General features: G+C 40.2%; 1 protein-coding gene across 28 annotated transcripts in view; it reads right to left on the reverse strand.

Moving 5' to 3' along the window:
- Nucleotides 1-14,945, reverse strand: part of MACF1 (microtubule actin crosslinking factor 1) — a 337,622-nt gene that overhangs the window by 156,832 nt on the left and 165,845 nt on the right. For all 28 annotated transcript variants that reach the window (XM_072723761.1, XM_072723759.1, XM_072723760.1 and 25 more), the window contains 12 exons: nt 8,957-9,123; nt 7,837-7,949; nt 7,626-7,732; nt 7,094-7,213; nt 6,847-6,942; nt 6,078-6,205; nt 5,901-5,994; nt 5,529-5,683; nt 4,231-4,507; nt 2,948-3,076; nt 2,047-2,124; nt 1,273-1,434 (listed from right to left, as the gene is read on the reverse strand). In XM_072723761.1, coding sequence (XP_072579862.1) covers nt 1,273-1,434; nt 2,047-2,124; nt 2,948-3,076; nt 4,231-4,507; nt 5,529-5,683; nt 5,901-5,994; nt 6,078-6,205; nt 6,847-6,942; nt 7,094-7,213; nt 7,626-7,732; nt 7,837-7,949; nt 8,957-9,123 — 1,626 coding nt within the window. The remainder of the gene's footprint in view (nt 1-1,272; nt 1,435-2,046; nt 2,125-2,947; nt 3,077-4,230; nt 4,508-5,528; nt 5,684-5,900; nt 5,995-6,077; nt 6,206-6,846; nt 6,943-7,093; nt 7,214-7,625; nt 7,733-7,836; nt 7,950-8,956; nt 9,124-14,945) is intronic.

Below are 14,945 nucleotides of genomic sequence, written 5' to 3' on the forward strand. Positions count from 1 at the left end.
TACTTCCCATTCTCAGATTGTTTTCTGTCTTCTAGCATCTATTCCTTCTCCTTTACTACAAGAAGAATCATATTACCATTCTCCAACCAGAAGAAGTTTATATTTTCTAAACCCTAATGGAATTAAAAAGTATCTAAAGTAAGTGTTAATTAAAAAAAAAAAAAAAAAGCTGGGCAGCCCTGGTAGCTCAGCAGTTTAGCCCCGCCTTCAGTCCAGGGTGTGATCCTGGAATCCCAGATCGAATCCCACATCGAGCTCCCTGCATGGAGCCTGCTTCTCCCTCTGCCTGTGTCTCTGCCTCTCTCTCTCTCTTCTCTCTCTCTGTGTGTGTCTCTCATGAATAAATAAATAAATCTTTAAAAAAAAGCTGCTTATTTGCATAAAGTTTATAAAATCCTTAAAAAGACGCACTTAGCAACAAAATGACCCTACCTATATTCACTGAAAAAAAAAGAATAAAAAGTATTATACCATTGTCCAATACCGAATTTCCTTTCCCGTTCTACAAATGAAGAATTCTGACCAAAAAATTATTAAATGGATTTAAGGGAATTCAGAATTTGTGAGAAGCCAAGAGTATACGTCAGTTAAACAATTTCTAAGCTCCAAACTAAGTGCTTTGCCTTTATTAGTTAGTCAATCTTTTACACAATCCTTTGAAGTAGTACTACTGTCCCATTTTACAGAGAGGTCCACTGAGATTAAATAACTTGCTAAGGGTCAAAAAGCCAGTTAAGCAGAGGAGTAAGAGTTTGAACCTAGGTCTCTTTCACTGCAAAGCCTATCATCTTAAACACAAAGCTATTCTGAAATGATTCAACTTGCAGATTGATACTCTTTGTCCAAGACGCTGCCTTTTTAAAAAATTTATTTAAGAGCAAGGGTGTGTGTGTGTGTGTGTGTGAGAGAGAGAGAGAGAGAGAGAGAGAGAGAGAAGGAGCAGGGGGAGGGGAGAGGGAGAAACAGACTCCCACTGAGCAGAGGGACCCTGGGATCATGACCTAAGCCAAAGGCAGACACTTAAACTGACTGAGGCACCCAGGGGCTCCAAGACACTTCTTTTCTAAATGCAGTCTACGTAAATTCATTCCAGGGCTCAGGTTCCCATCTCTCCATGTATTCTTCTCACACGCACAGATGCATTTAAATAGGGAGGTGCCTATTTCTACCTAAGCAGAATGCAAATCCAGAAATCCAAGTTCTCAATAGACTAGCCTCTCTGTCTCCTTCTGCTATTACATAAAAATGACAGGTCTGTTGTGCTAGACTTACAGAGAAATAATTTCTCTTGGCTGAGATGTTGGGATTGTTGTCACTCCAATCATATGCTAGTTCCTCCTCCTCCTTCTCATTCAACCAGATCAACTCAGCTGTAGCTCTGGAGACAAATTTATGCAGGCTCTGGAGGTGCCTCATCCGGAAGCTTGAAGTTTCCTAGACAAAGCAAGGATTACAAAGTTAGATTCCCAGGATTTCCCATGTAAAAGACAGCACATGTGGCATCAAAGCAAATAATAACCCAAGAAATAAATTTGGCCTTGATTTTTCATCACTGGGTGTGCCTACCTGAACTCAAATTTAGTACAAGTTTCGTACAGGACTCCCAGAGCCCTGGTCAATCCTAGCAAGAAGTTAGAACTCATCAGGCTTTTGTGGGGCTCCCTGAATAAAGGATGATCCTAGACCTGTCCTACCCTGGACAATCTCAAAAGACAGGAACAAAGAAGACATAGAAGAGGAGTCTCCTTCCTACTAATCTCAAACTTTTAGTTTTGGTGTCTCAAGACACATACAGCCACTCCCGGGTAAAACATGGAAACTAGGGCAGGTTCTACTTAATTAAACCGTTCTGGGGCAGTAGTTTCTGATCCACTAAGAAAACAGAAAATGCCATAATACATATGAACAATTACAAAGTAAGTGGTATAACCTAATAAACAGAAAACCAAAACAGGGCTGAACCATATAAACTTTCTGAATTAGTGAAGACAGTTGTTTGGAAAGAACTGTATTGTCCATGAAGAAAACAAAAGAGCCAAAACTCACCTTCAGTTTACAATATTGTGTCTCCAGCTTTCCAAGAGTTTCGACATAACTGGTATGAAAATTTTGGGACATTTTTCCCTGATAAGAAAGGAATGAAATAGATACATTAGAGAAAAAATAAGCAAACTATATGTACAATATGGTTTCAACTATGTCTGCAGACAGATAAGAACTGGTTAGTTGAGATAACAAATCTCTGGGTCAGGTTTTAAAGCCTGGGTGAGGGACAATTCAGTGGGGTGAATACAGCTGACTGATCTGATACTTCCAGTAACTCTGGGAGGTTTCTAGCAAAACTTATGCCTAATGATACCCAAACTACTCGATTGCTTTTTTGAAGAGGAAAGTTAAAATTACAAATGGGGAAGACAGAATGAGGGAGGGAGAGACTGAAGAAGTTTCCCTGTAATCAGCTCTCCCTTGCAGGCAGGAGGTGAAGTGGAAAGAGCAGAAAGTTTTAGGGGAGAGGGCCTGTGTTTGGAAACTGCATCCACTACATACTGATTTTGACTTTAGCTTTCTATATCACTATTCTTTTTTTAGTAAAAAGAGGTTAATAAAAATACCTTGCTCATAAGGGCAAAAGAGACATTTCATGTGGAAAGGGAATTTGTTTGTAAAGTGCTGCTCATGTTATCATTCTTTTCCAGAGCCCCCTACTTGCCTTTTTTTTTTTTTTAAGTAGGCTCCATGCCCAGCATGGAACCCAAAACAGGGCTTGAACTTACAACCCTAAGATCAAGACCTGAGCTAAAATCAAGAGTTGGATGCTGAACTGACTGAGCCACCCAGATGGCCCCAGAACCCACTTCTCCTCGGAAATAGCTGCACCGTCCACACTATTCCATTACCCGCCCTGCCCCACTGCACCTTCTTATAATGGATTCAGAATAGCACGTACCTCATACAGCCTGGCCTCTTTGACACTTGAGCCCAGTTCTTCCACACTAGTGTGGATGTGCTGCTGTGTTTCCAGCTGTAACTCCACACTAGGCAGGTCATTGCCCCATTCTGCTCGTTCTAGTTTCATCTGGAAAAGGAAAAATATGTACATAATTGACCAAATTGGCAAACACGGAAAAATTTCAGAATTGATGTTGGGCAAGGGGGTTGAAGGTAGAAGACTGGGCAAAAGGAGACCTAGGCCACCTCCATCATGGCCTCTCATAGGAAAACATGCCATTGTCACCCCCAAGGGGCTGGAGACTAGACCCCACCACCAGCTACTGCAGCAAGGGCAGCCTTCTGTTGGCGCATTTTGGGATACATTCCTGAATTTACCAACCAGAAAGGTTTTTCCACAGGCTGAAGATTAACTTTATAGTTTAGGCATTTTCCTTTATGGAGCCCCTTCATTTCACAATCAGAATGGATATAAGAAGTATCTGAAAATGTTAAACTTCATTCATGGCATCAACTATTGATCAATGGTAGGTAATTTTCAAATAGCTTCTCTTGGATGTTTTTATTTATTGGTATATGGGGAAGAATTTATTTTTTTTTTCATGCGGAAGAATTTAATAGAAAACAAAAGGATGGGGCACCTGGGTGGCTCAGTCTATTAAGTGTCTGACTTTAGCTCAGGTCATAATCTTGGGGTCCTAGGACCAAGGCCCACATTGGGCTCTGCTCAGTGGGGAGTCTGCTTCTCCCTCTCCCTCTGCTTCTCTCCTGCTCATGCTCTCTCTCTCTCTCAAATAAATAAATAAAATCTTAAAAAGAGAAAAGGATTAGAAGGATAAGGACAATATCAAATTGAACCACTAACCTAGAAAACATGTAAACAGTGCCTCTAAGATTTGTGAAACACAGCAACCTTGCTTAAACTGAAGAGGTAAGACCAACAACAAAGAGTCAAGAATAAGCTCCTCTGCCAATGAGGAAATTTCTGAAAAGGTGACTGAGATTTACAGACTGCACTCTCTCCCATGAGCTCCACTTTGAGCATGGTTTGCTAAACGGAATGGATTCCCATAGAACTTCAAATCAGAAAAGCCTATGCTATTGGGTGTGGGATTTCTGAGGATTTGAGCTGACCCCACCCGTTTAACATTTGTGAAGGGGGCTTGAGTCAACAATTAAGAGTTTACACAAGGGGCACAGAGGAACCTAGCACCCTTAGGACAAGTTGCTGGATCCAGTAAACCTCAATACACTGCTTAAGTACTTGGAACATACACCCACCTGCATTTCTTCTACCCAAGACAGTAGTTCATACACAAATCGAAGATTGCCTTCATCTTCAGAGGAGGAGATAGTCACAAGTTCAGCCCGAGTCATGGGCTTTCGGAACCAGGAGGTAGAGGAAGAATGGGTTCCCTTGGTCAAGGGTTCTGCCTTAAGATGAGTAGTGGTTAAAGTAGAGGGTGGAGCCAATTCAAGTGAAGTGAAATGGCCCTTTCGATACAAGTTTGTGCACTCTAAACGCAAGGTGACCAGCTCATCCTGCAGGCGCATAACCCTGAAATGTAAGAAGAGAAAAAAGGAAGAGATTTATTTTTTTTTTTAAGATTTATTTATTTATTTATGATAGACAGAGAGAGAGAGAGAGAGAGAGACAGAGAGGCAGAGACACAGGCAGAGGAACAAGCAGGCTCCATGCACCGGGAGCCCGACGTGGGATTCGATCCCGGGTCTCCAGGATCGCGCCCTGGGCCAAAGGCAGGCGCCAAACCGCTGCGTCACCCAGGGATCCCCAAAAAGGAAGAGATTTAAATCTGTAACCTACTTTTCTTTTTTTTTTAAGTGGGCTCCATGTCCAACGTGGGGCTTGAACTCACAACCCTAAGATCAAAGGTCACAGGCTCCACCGACTGGGCCAACCCAAACCCCTGTAATGCACTTTTTAAGATAAAATATTCCTTATCCATTTGATAAGGATGAGGTAAAAATAAAAATGAGATCATATCAGGAAAAAGTGTTTTGAAAAAGAAGAAGTGTTATATGAACACAAGGAGGTATTAGTATCTTCATCGTTCATGAGGCAAATGCCAAATTGCAGTATTAATTGGAAGGAGGCAAACTAGTTTCTGTTTATTAACTTTTGGATAGTATAATAGAATGAACAATGGATAAGGGGTCAAAAGATGTGAGTCTAAGTCTCGGATCTGTACCAACTACATGACTTAGATGATCCTCTTCCCCTTTATGGGGCTTGGTATTCTTCTCTATACAATAATGCATTGGCTCACCAGCAGCTCTAACCCAGATGTGGTACTGTATCCCTGCAGGTCACTCTGAAATATGTGTTGGGTATTATAAGGTACTACAATGATTAGGGATTCCTATAGTACTACAGGTACTACAGAGTCTGCAGTAAGGGGAAGTTGTCCTCCACCATGAGAACTTGCCTGCACCAAATACCCCTAGTAACCCCACCAAGATGCAGACCTCCGACCCAGATTACAAGATTCAGAGCCTGACTTTCCATCTTTGAGCCTCAGCAGTAAGCAAGTCCTCTGTCTGAATCCCATGTTCCTCACCTAAAAACCAGCTCTTCTAGCTGGTAGTAATTCTCATCCCGTAGGATCTGGAGGTCCACCTGCAGCTGCCTGATGAGACCTTCACATTCCTGAATGTACATGATGACATCTGACTCACACTGAACCGGCTGTCCTGATTCCAGGTGAGCAGCGTCCTGAGAGAGAGAGAGAGAGAGAGAGAGAGAAAGGGAGTAATGGAAGTGGGAGAAAGCCAGTGGCCCCACCCGCAAGGGATCAAGGAGCCAGGGGGGTCACTGCACATCCAGGAGTGAGGAAGTGACACAGCTGGATTTCCCAATCAGTAATCTGGACCATGAGAGCAGAGAGTGAGAAGGGGAGAACATGTGACATGAGCAAAGAGACAGCACTCACAGCCTGCAGTGTATTCTTAGCTAGTGTCAGCTTCTCTTCACAGTTCAAAGCACCATTCTGGATTTTGTTTGCAATCTGTAGCAGCAATTCCAGCCTACAATAAGACAAACATCATAGTCACATGCCAGGCTCAAAGTGGGGAGGTAGCATCAGGTCACCTTCAGGCCCTGGGCCCACCTCTCCACAGCTGGGCGAAGCGACTTCTCTCGCTCCAGCATCTCAATGATGAGCTTTCCCCACTCTTCCTCCACGTCATTTGGGTGGTAACCTTGAGGCAGTTTAATTCGGCCAAATTCAATCCACACCTAAAAAAACCCCCAGAGACACTGATTTAGTCCAAAAACACAGACCCTCAGGCCCAGTTTTACACGTTCTCACTACCTCACTTCTAGCTTCTTCATCCCGCCACCTGCAGTTACTTCCATTGTCCAATAAGAGGAACCTGAATATTTAGCAGTACCTCACCTTGAGGTGAGAGAAACCACCTCCAAAATATAGGGACTACTGCGTGTTCTAAATCTTTCCATTTCTTCTATGTTTTCCATAAATCCTCCTGTCCTCTCAATAACCCCCTGCTAGAAAGGCCCAATGTCCAAATCTACAGCTTCAAATTCTCTAGGAATCAAAATGTGGATGGAAGAGTCTTTCCATCTTAGTGAAAGAACTACTTCCTTTTGAAAAACAGAAAGCTCATTCACAAAACTCATATTTCTGAAAAAAATGCATGCCATTTTTCAAAAGCCTGCTTTAAAAATACAGGTGGTTGATACTGCCTGCCCCTTTACCACAAATTTTCAAGACGAGACCAAAAGTGAGGCTTGTTTGTCACCCTGACACTATTGTTATCATTCCAGGTTGGGAAGAGGATGCAGACAGTCTGACAAAGAAATAACAATAAGACAAACCAGGCACACCCTAAGAATCAGCAAAGGATAAGCTTCCTTACCTCTAATAATTTATATAATTCCTCAATTCTTCCTTTTTCTCTCTCCTTGGCCAGAATTTCTGTTTCTTTGAAGTGTATATATTGGTTATAAAGTGCCTAAAAAATTAACATTTGGTAAATGAATACATGGATATAAGCAACCTGACCCACCTTTTATGCCACCTCACTCAGGAGCCAGCAGCAAAAGCTCTGAGACTTAATCACAGGAATGAATTTTATAAAAAACAATTTAAGTCCATGACCTTACCTTTAGTTCAACAGGGTTCTGGGGGAAAGATTTATCTGACATCAGTAATGTATGCTGTTTGATCCAAGGAATAAGGGAGTCCACTCGGCTTTGGTATTCTTGCCACCTGGAGTCTACTTCCTATTGCCAAAAGGTAGATATCATACCCTTCTGATTAGCAGTATACAAAACAAGCACAGAAGACAGCAGCTTAGGGTACCCCCAACCACATAAAACCCCCTTCTTCTAATTGCCTACACAGCTGCTCAGCTTAATGCTTTTAGTCCCAGTTTCAGGGCTCCTCAAGGGCTCTCAAGATGGGATTCAATTTTCTGGCACTAGAATAGTCTATGCTGGATGCTATAAAATTAGGAGCATCTAGACTCATTCCTGGGGACCAAAGACAATGACCATGTATAAAGATGTTGTGGATTCAGTTTGCTATGTATAAAAGTGCTCTGCATACAGTGAGTGTTTGAAAAATAAGGTCTAATTAATACTTCCACCCAAACATATCAAAGTCAGAAGGCATTTTGGGAAAGTGTTCATTTACCGTAGCACTGATCCCCTCTCCACCCTCAGGGACTTTAGGGAAGGCATCATAAATTGAAGACACATAAGTGATCACAGACTTTTCATCTGGAGATGGCACATCCACATCTGAGAGAGACAGGGTGAGAAATCTCTTAGTCAGAACAGAGGAAGCTGCCAGGAGAAGGACAATGAATATAAGCCAAACATACTCAACTCTGGCCAGGTCTTACCTTCTGCATCCAATAAGCGGGTGACCCCCAGTCTTTCTGCCACTTCAAAAGCCTGCTCCAAATTCTCACGGTTACTTTGGATTTGTACCCTCTCCATATCCACCAGATCAGGTCTGTAAAAGTCCACCAAGGCAAATGAAAGGCCACCATCTACACATTACATATGCGTTCACACAAAGTAAACCTCTCAGAAGCACCCAGAACTGGACTACACTGATTGTGTTAGACAGAAAGCAAGAGGTTTAGAAAAGCACTAACTCCATTTTTAATTACATGCCAGGAACTCAGTGCTCGCTCACTCTAAACACAGACAGCAAGTAGACTGGATTTCACTGGAATCATAACCTAGTAGAAAGTGAAAATTGGGATGTGTTTATGACCACTAAGAGTGCAAGAATTTTTATTTTTGTCATCATAATTCCTATCTTCCTCACTCCTCTCACTCTAGCCACCTGCTGTTCCTCATCCACTACACGTAAGCCCCCACTTCAGGCCCTCTGCACTTGCTGTTCCCTCCCAGTGAAGTGCTCTGACCCTAGAAGGCCTGCATGGCTTGCTCCTTTACAGCTCTGCTCCAATACCCTAATCAGAGAGGCAATCTCCAGCTACCCTGTCCAAAATACAACAAACCCCATCACTTTCTACTCCTCCATTGTACTCCCCGTCATATAACACCATGTATTTATGTGTTTGTTGCCTAATAAACAAATAAGCTCTGGGAAAGCAAGAACTGTTGCTATTTTGTTTACTGTTATTTGTACCCAGTGCTAGAACAGTAGGGGTTCAATATATATTCATTTTTTATTTTTTAGATATTCATTCATTCATTCATGAGAGACACAGAGAGAGACAGAAAGAGGCAGAGACACAGGCAGAAGGAAAAGCAGGCTCCATGCAGGGAGCCCGACATGGGACTCGATCCCAGGTCTCCAGGATCATTCCCTGGGCCAAAGGCAGCTCTTAACCGCTGAGCCACCTGGGCTGCCTTATATATTCTTTTTCTAAATGAGTAACATGAACCAGAGTCTTGATTCTTGGTTGAGGGGAAAAACGGCATTATAACTCATTTCAAGCAAGGTGAGAAGCCCCTCTAGGAACAGTGAACTTCTACTGCATTTACCTGTATCGGTGAATAAGTGCATTGAACATCTTCCCATCACTCCAGCAAGAGGAAAAGTTAGTACATTTGATCCCTGTGTAGCCAGCTGTCACCTTCTGGGTCCACAAGAGCAGCTTTTCCTTGGCTGACATGTCCCCTGACTCTCCACTAATGTAGATGTCAGAGATCTGCCAACAAATCGGACACAGAGCACTTTAGTATAAATAAGATGAAGCCTTCGGGCCTTCTCTTCTTCATACACATGGCTCTTAGGAGATCCAAGGTTGGCAGAGCTTGAGATGACAACTGCAACACACATTCATTCTCTTTGGTTGTCAAAGGGATGCAAGTTAAAACCCCAAAAGAGGTCATTTTTCACCTATCAAACAGGGAGAGTTTTTTGTAATGACACTGTTCAGTACTGGAGAGAACACCCAACCCCAATTCTCACACACCACACAGGTGAGAGAGAGTCCACACAACAGAACTCCTCCAGATGGCAGTTTTGAATCAAAAGTCTTAAAATAAACATACACGACAGGAAACCATCAGAGATACACACACAAAAAAGTTTATACCAGAATGCTTATAAAAATATGATAAACATTACAGTAAAAACTGTAGAGCTTCAACTCTAATAAAGGATTGATTGGTTACAAATTAAGAGCACGTACACATGGTAGATGTCTTTGTAGGAGTTAAAAAAGTATTTTACCTTTTATATATCTGTCCCAATATTAAGGACACGGGAAAATGATCACCATATTTCATGAAAAGAAAAAGAATACAAAATAATATACAATGATAGTGGTTTGTATAAAAGATATATTGACTACCTAAGTATATAGTCATATGTATATAAATACACATACATATGCAGAGGGCATGTGGTAAATGCACATGTGTACATGAGAGTAAATAAGGGCAAGTACAAGAGAGAAAGACACGAAACCAGTCATCACAGGTATCTCTAAATGGTAGCATTAGAGGTGATGTTTATATTTTCCAAATTTTTTTATATGTGTGCATTTTTACAAGAAAAAAACTTTATTTTATGAAACTGCCAAATCTAGCAAAGGAACTACTTTAGAGAGAAGATTCTGTGGGACAGAAGGAAATCCATGCCTTTGGTTCCATGCAGACCTGGGCTTAAATGTCAACTTCATCAACTTCACCAACTGTAAGCTCATAACACCTCAGTCATAACATCTATAAAGTGGGAATAATACCTGAGACAAGGTTTTAGGACTGTCTTGGGATTGCTGTGATAACCAACAAGATTATATAGTAAAGACCTAGTCCAAACACAGGGCTATGTGTGCTCTTCCTTGCATGGATGATGGCTCTTCCTTCAACTCTTACTCCCACATAATATTAAATCTTATCTTTAATTATTGGCTTTTATTTCATACATTTTATCTTATCTCCCCTAGACTATAGGTTTCCTGAGGAGCCAGTACCACATCTTCATAGTCAGAACTATCTAAAATTCCAGGCAGCCCCTATGAGGGAGAGTTCCTCAACATGGTGTGTTCAAGCAGAAGTGGGGATATTGTAGAAGAAACAACCTCTAACTCTGAGACTCAGCGATCACAGTGCTTCCATATATCACCCACACACCTAGTATTGTGCTGGTCATATGCTGGATATTTACATGCTTAATATAATCACTTAGTTTAAAAATAAAACAATAAACAAATGTAAAAAAAATAAGATAAACGAACATATTTTGGGGTAAGGCCCACCTAGAATCCTGCAAACTTACTTATTAGTAAATTCAAAACAGTGTGTAGTATAACCAAACAAGTTTGAACATCAACAATGGTTGTCTCTCCTGGAGTGGGACTATGGATAATTTTCTTTTCTTTTTACCTTTCTTCAGACTTTAAATAATGAACATATTTTACTTTTATAATGAGAGCTACAAAATAACCTTTCTCAATAAGACAAAGAGTAACTAATAACTAAGCCTTTGAGTCAGAGAGACATGCATTTGAGAGGAGGTAATTAGCAGGAATGTAACCTCAGGCAAATTACTTAAGCTTTTTGCACCCTATCTTCCCCATATTTTTTTTTAAGATTTTATTTATTTATTCATGAGACACACACAGAGAGAGAGAGAGAGAGAGAGAGAGAGAGAGAGGCAGAGACATAGGCAGAGGGACAAGCAAGTTCCATGCAGGAAGCCCGATGTGGGACTCGATCCCGGGTCTCTAGGATTACGCCCTGGGCTGAAGGAGGCACTAAACCGCTGAGCCACTCAGGCTGTCTCTATCTTCCCCATATTTAAAATAGAAAATAACTTTCTCATAGTGTCATTATAAGGATGAAATAAAGTGATATAGGTAATATGCCTAGGGTATGTGCATTTCTTTCCCATCATAAGAAAACAGCATGCCCAGCACAATTTTGGGGCCAGGTGTTTTGGGCAGGGAAGGCACAGGCATGTTAGTAGAACACCTGTCTCTCAGCTATCTCCATCAGGTGTGGCAATGTGAAAGGAGTAGCCTCCCTGGTGATCAGTACAAGGGGGCAATCAACAATAGGTCACTTCCCAGTCTCTGAATGTTAAATTTATAAACTCAAGTCCTAGTAGATAAGATTAAATATCAAGTGAAGATATTCTAAATTCAGAAAAACACAGGGCCAGGAACTTTAATACTCCATTAGGAAAGCTGAAGACAACTAAATATCACTAAGGTGTCTGAAGAAAGACTAAGGGAACAAGAGTATGGGTAGTCTGCATGGAGTCTAGAAAGGGGAAATCAATGCATGATGCCGCCAAAACTGTAATGGCAAAATGGTGGTCTAACTAGTAGATTCCAGGACTCTCATTCCATTGATAAGTGCCTTTCTACAGGAGAAATCAGGCTGCCAAACTTTGATGATTCCAGTTAGTGAGATCACCCTACAAACCTATCCACTCTACCCACCGTGTCTTTGCTCTGAATCCATGTTCACCTAACAACCTTTAGATTAGTATTTGCTCACGATACAGATATCTTAAAGCAACAAGATACACTGAGTGGTCTAATACTGTACCACTTGGCAGTTACAACTCATTATATTTATATATAATATATAATTATATAATTATATATTATATTTATATATAATAGATAATTATATAATTATATAATTATAATTAATTATAAATTAATTAATTTATATCAGTTAATCTCTAGCAAGTATGATCACTGTAAGTCAATCCCCTAAAAACCAGTCAACTCCAAGTATGCTTAAAAAGGAATGTACATACTTGCAAAATGGAGGGCCCAAAACAATGGATCATGGTACCCAAGCCATCATCCTGTGACTCCAATGAAAACAGTCCCTCCCTACTATCAATTCTATTGCAGTTCTCCTTAACAACACTTTGAGATGCTTATTTCAGTGGCTATATACCACCCACCACTGACAGATCTTAGCACTTCCACTGTAGCCATTTCACATACATATTAAGGCAAAACACGGTCAGGAACAGGATATGTTGAAGTGAAAAGGAATAGAATTTGAATAAACAAGAGGAAATTTGAGTATCTGGGTTCTTTATTCAAAAAAATTCCACTTGATTAATTAGTATTGTATGTCCAATACAACTACAGTCAATCTTGGGTGGCATCCTATCTGCCAATCATAGTATCTTGTATATTGCACCAAAAATAGTTCAATGAACAGCTTTACTTCAGATTCCCTACACAGCTATAATGAGACAGGGAAATGTCTGGATCCCTCAGGGAAAGGAAAAATACTCTATTTGGATTAGGGCCCTTCCTAGACTGTGAACTGGATGAAAAAAATGGAATTATCATCACAACCATCTCAGTAATTAAATTGGGCTTTTGTCCATCTCTTCATGGAATGCTCCCGCATGGTGTGCACAGCGCTGTCCTTGGGGCTAAACAGAAGCTTTTACCTTAATCTCCCAAATGCAGAAACCTGGCTTCAGCGTCAAGGAGCTTTCTTCTCCCTTATCTGGGTTTTATTTTATCTTATCATTTTATTTTATTTTTTAATTACTTACTTACTTACTTACTTACTTATTTGAGAAAGAGTGAGCAAGCCCAAGCGAGCCAGGGAAGGGAGAGGCAGAGAGAAACTTTAACAGACTCTCCACCTGCCTGTGTAGCCTGACAGGGGGCTTGATCCCACAACCTTGAGATCATGACCTGAGCTGAAACCAAGAGTCAGACACCCAAATGACTGTACCATCCACGCAACCCATTTCATCTGAATTTTTAAGAAGAAGCCATCTGGAGAGGAGGACAGCCTCAACACCATCCCAGAGACTATGCATGTCTACCTGAATTGTCTTTCAACTCACACTTCCCAAACCTTGATTAATTCCTTCTTTGAAGTATATCTAGAAACTTAGTGTGTTCCTAATAATTCAGTAAGTATTTATTGAACAACATCATCTGTGCCTAACAGTATTCCAGATACCATGGAGAAGAACAAAGTCAAACACCATTTGTTCATTCTGTTATTTCTTTGACAACAACTATATTCTAGGAACTGTGGTTAAGTTCTTGGTATTTCAAAATAAAAAGGTCAAACACTGGGGCTCCTGGCTGGCTCACTCATTAGAGCATGGGACTCCTGATCTCAAGATTGTGAGTTTGAGCCCCATGTCGGGGGTAGAGATTACTTTAAAAAAATAAAATCTTAAAAAAAAAAAGTCAAACACCAATTATTTATTCTGTTGTTCCTTGACAACCACTATATTCTAGAAGCTATGTTTAAGTTCTTGGTATCTCAAGATAAAAAGCACAACCTCAGGCCTCAAGCCCAAGCAATTTAGCAATATGCCACACAGAGGAGAGGGGTCAATGATGGGACAGAGGTAAGCAAGCAATCCAGACTAGCAATGCCAAGGAACCTCTCTGGGATTACATTTATGCTGAGTTTCAAGATATAAGTAGAAGTTATCCAGGTGAAAAGAGGGAAATAAAAAAAATAGACATGCTTGTCTTCAAAGAATTTAGGTGATGGCCACCCTATCTGGCTAAAATAAGACTATCCCAAATATAAGGCCTTTCCCAATTTTCCCAAATGATAATAGATGGATGGGAGAGAGGAATGGAGAAAGGGAAGCTCTCTGGTCCTCTTGAATATATAAACTTTTAGAAGGTTATTTACGTATATATACATATTTAAAATTAAGCAGTGTATCTAATGCATTAATTTAGAATTAATGTCACTTGCTATGATGAACACAGGTGTTATATGAAGCGTTGAATTACTGTATGATACACCCAAAACTAATATTATATTGTATGATAACTAACTGGAATTTAAATAAAATTTTTTAAAATTCAAATTAACGTATTTTCTACTTTTACATTTCATAAAACCATGTTATTCAAACTCTTTACATGCCTCTTTGGCATCAATGTTTTTTCATCAATAAAGCTACTTAAAAAAAATAAACTAAAGCTACTTTTTGAGTGAATAGTCTAGTTTCTTATTAAGATTAATAGTTTCTTATTAAGATTTCTGAGACACAATGGTACTTTTCTGGATCCATGTTGCTACTGGAAATTTTATCCCCAGTCACAGGAATCCAGTTGTATAACACTGGATTAGGGGTTTTTTCCCCATTCATTCATCCTATTGGTATTTATTTATGATTTCTATAATATGAACACTTGCTGTTTTTATAAGCGATGTGAATTATTTTTTTAAACTTCTAATGTGATTAAGACTTATACACAATACATTCAACGCTTCAAATTAGGATGCTTATATTCTCAGAAACAATATAACTAAAACTGTCTTAGGTTTCTTTGTCTCTCTTTTTTGTTTAACCAATTATGTGGGTTGATCTCTATAAAAGTTGATATCGACTGAACTAGCCAGATGGTGACACAAATTCATTCATCATTTTTCATGAACTGACTATAATTTCACTGGGAGCCCAATAACAAGAAAAACTTTATAAAAGGTCAAATACAAAGGGGATCCCTCTTTTCTTGTATGTACCTTATGTGGTAGGTTATGCTGAAGGCCC

The sequence above is a fragment of the Vulpes vulpes genome, chromosome 10 (assembly GCF_048418805.1).
Source record: "Vulpes vulpes isolate BD-2025 chromosome 10, VulVul3, whole genome shotgun sequence".
In the NCBI taxonomy this organism is placed as follows: Eukaryota; Metazoa; Chordata; class Mammalia; order Carnivora; family Canidae; genus Vulpes; species Vulpes vulpes.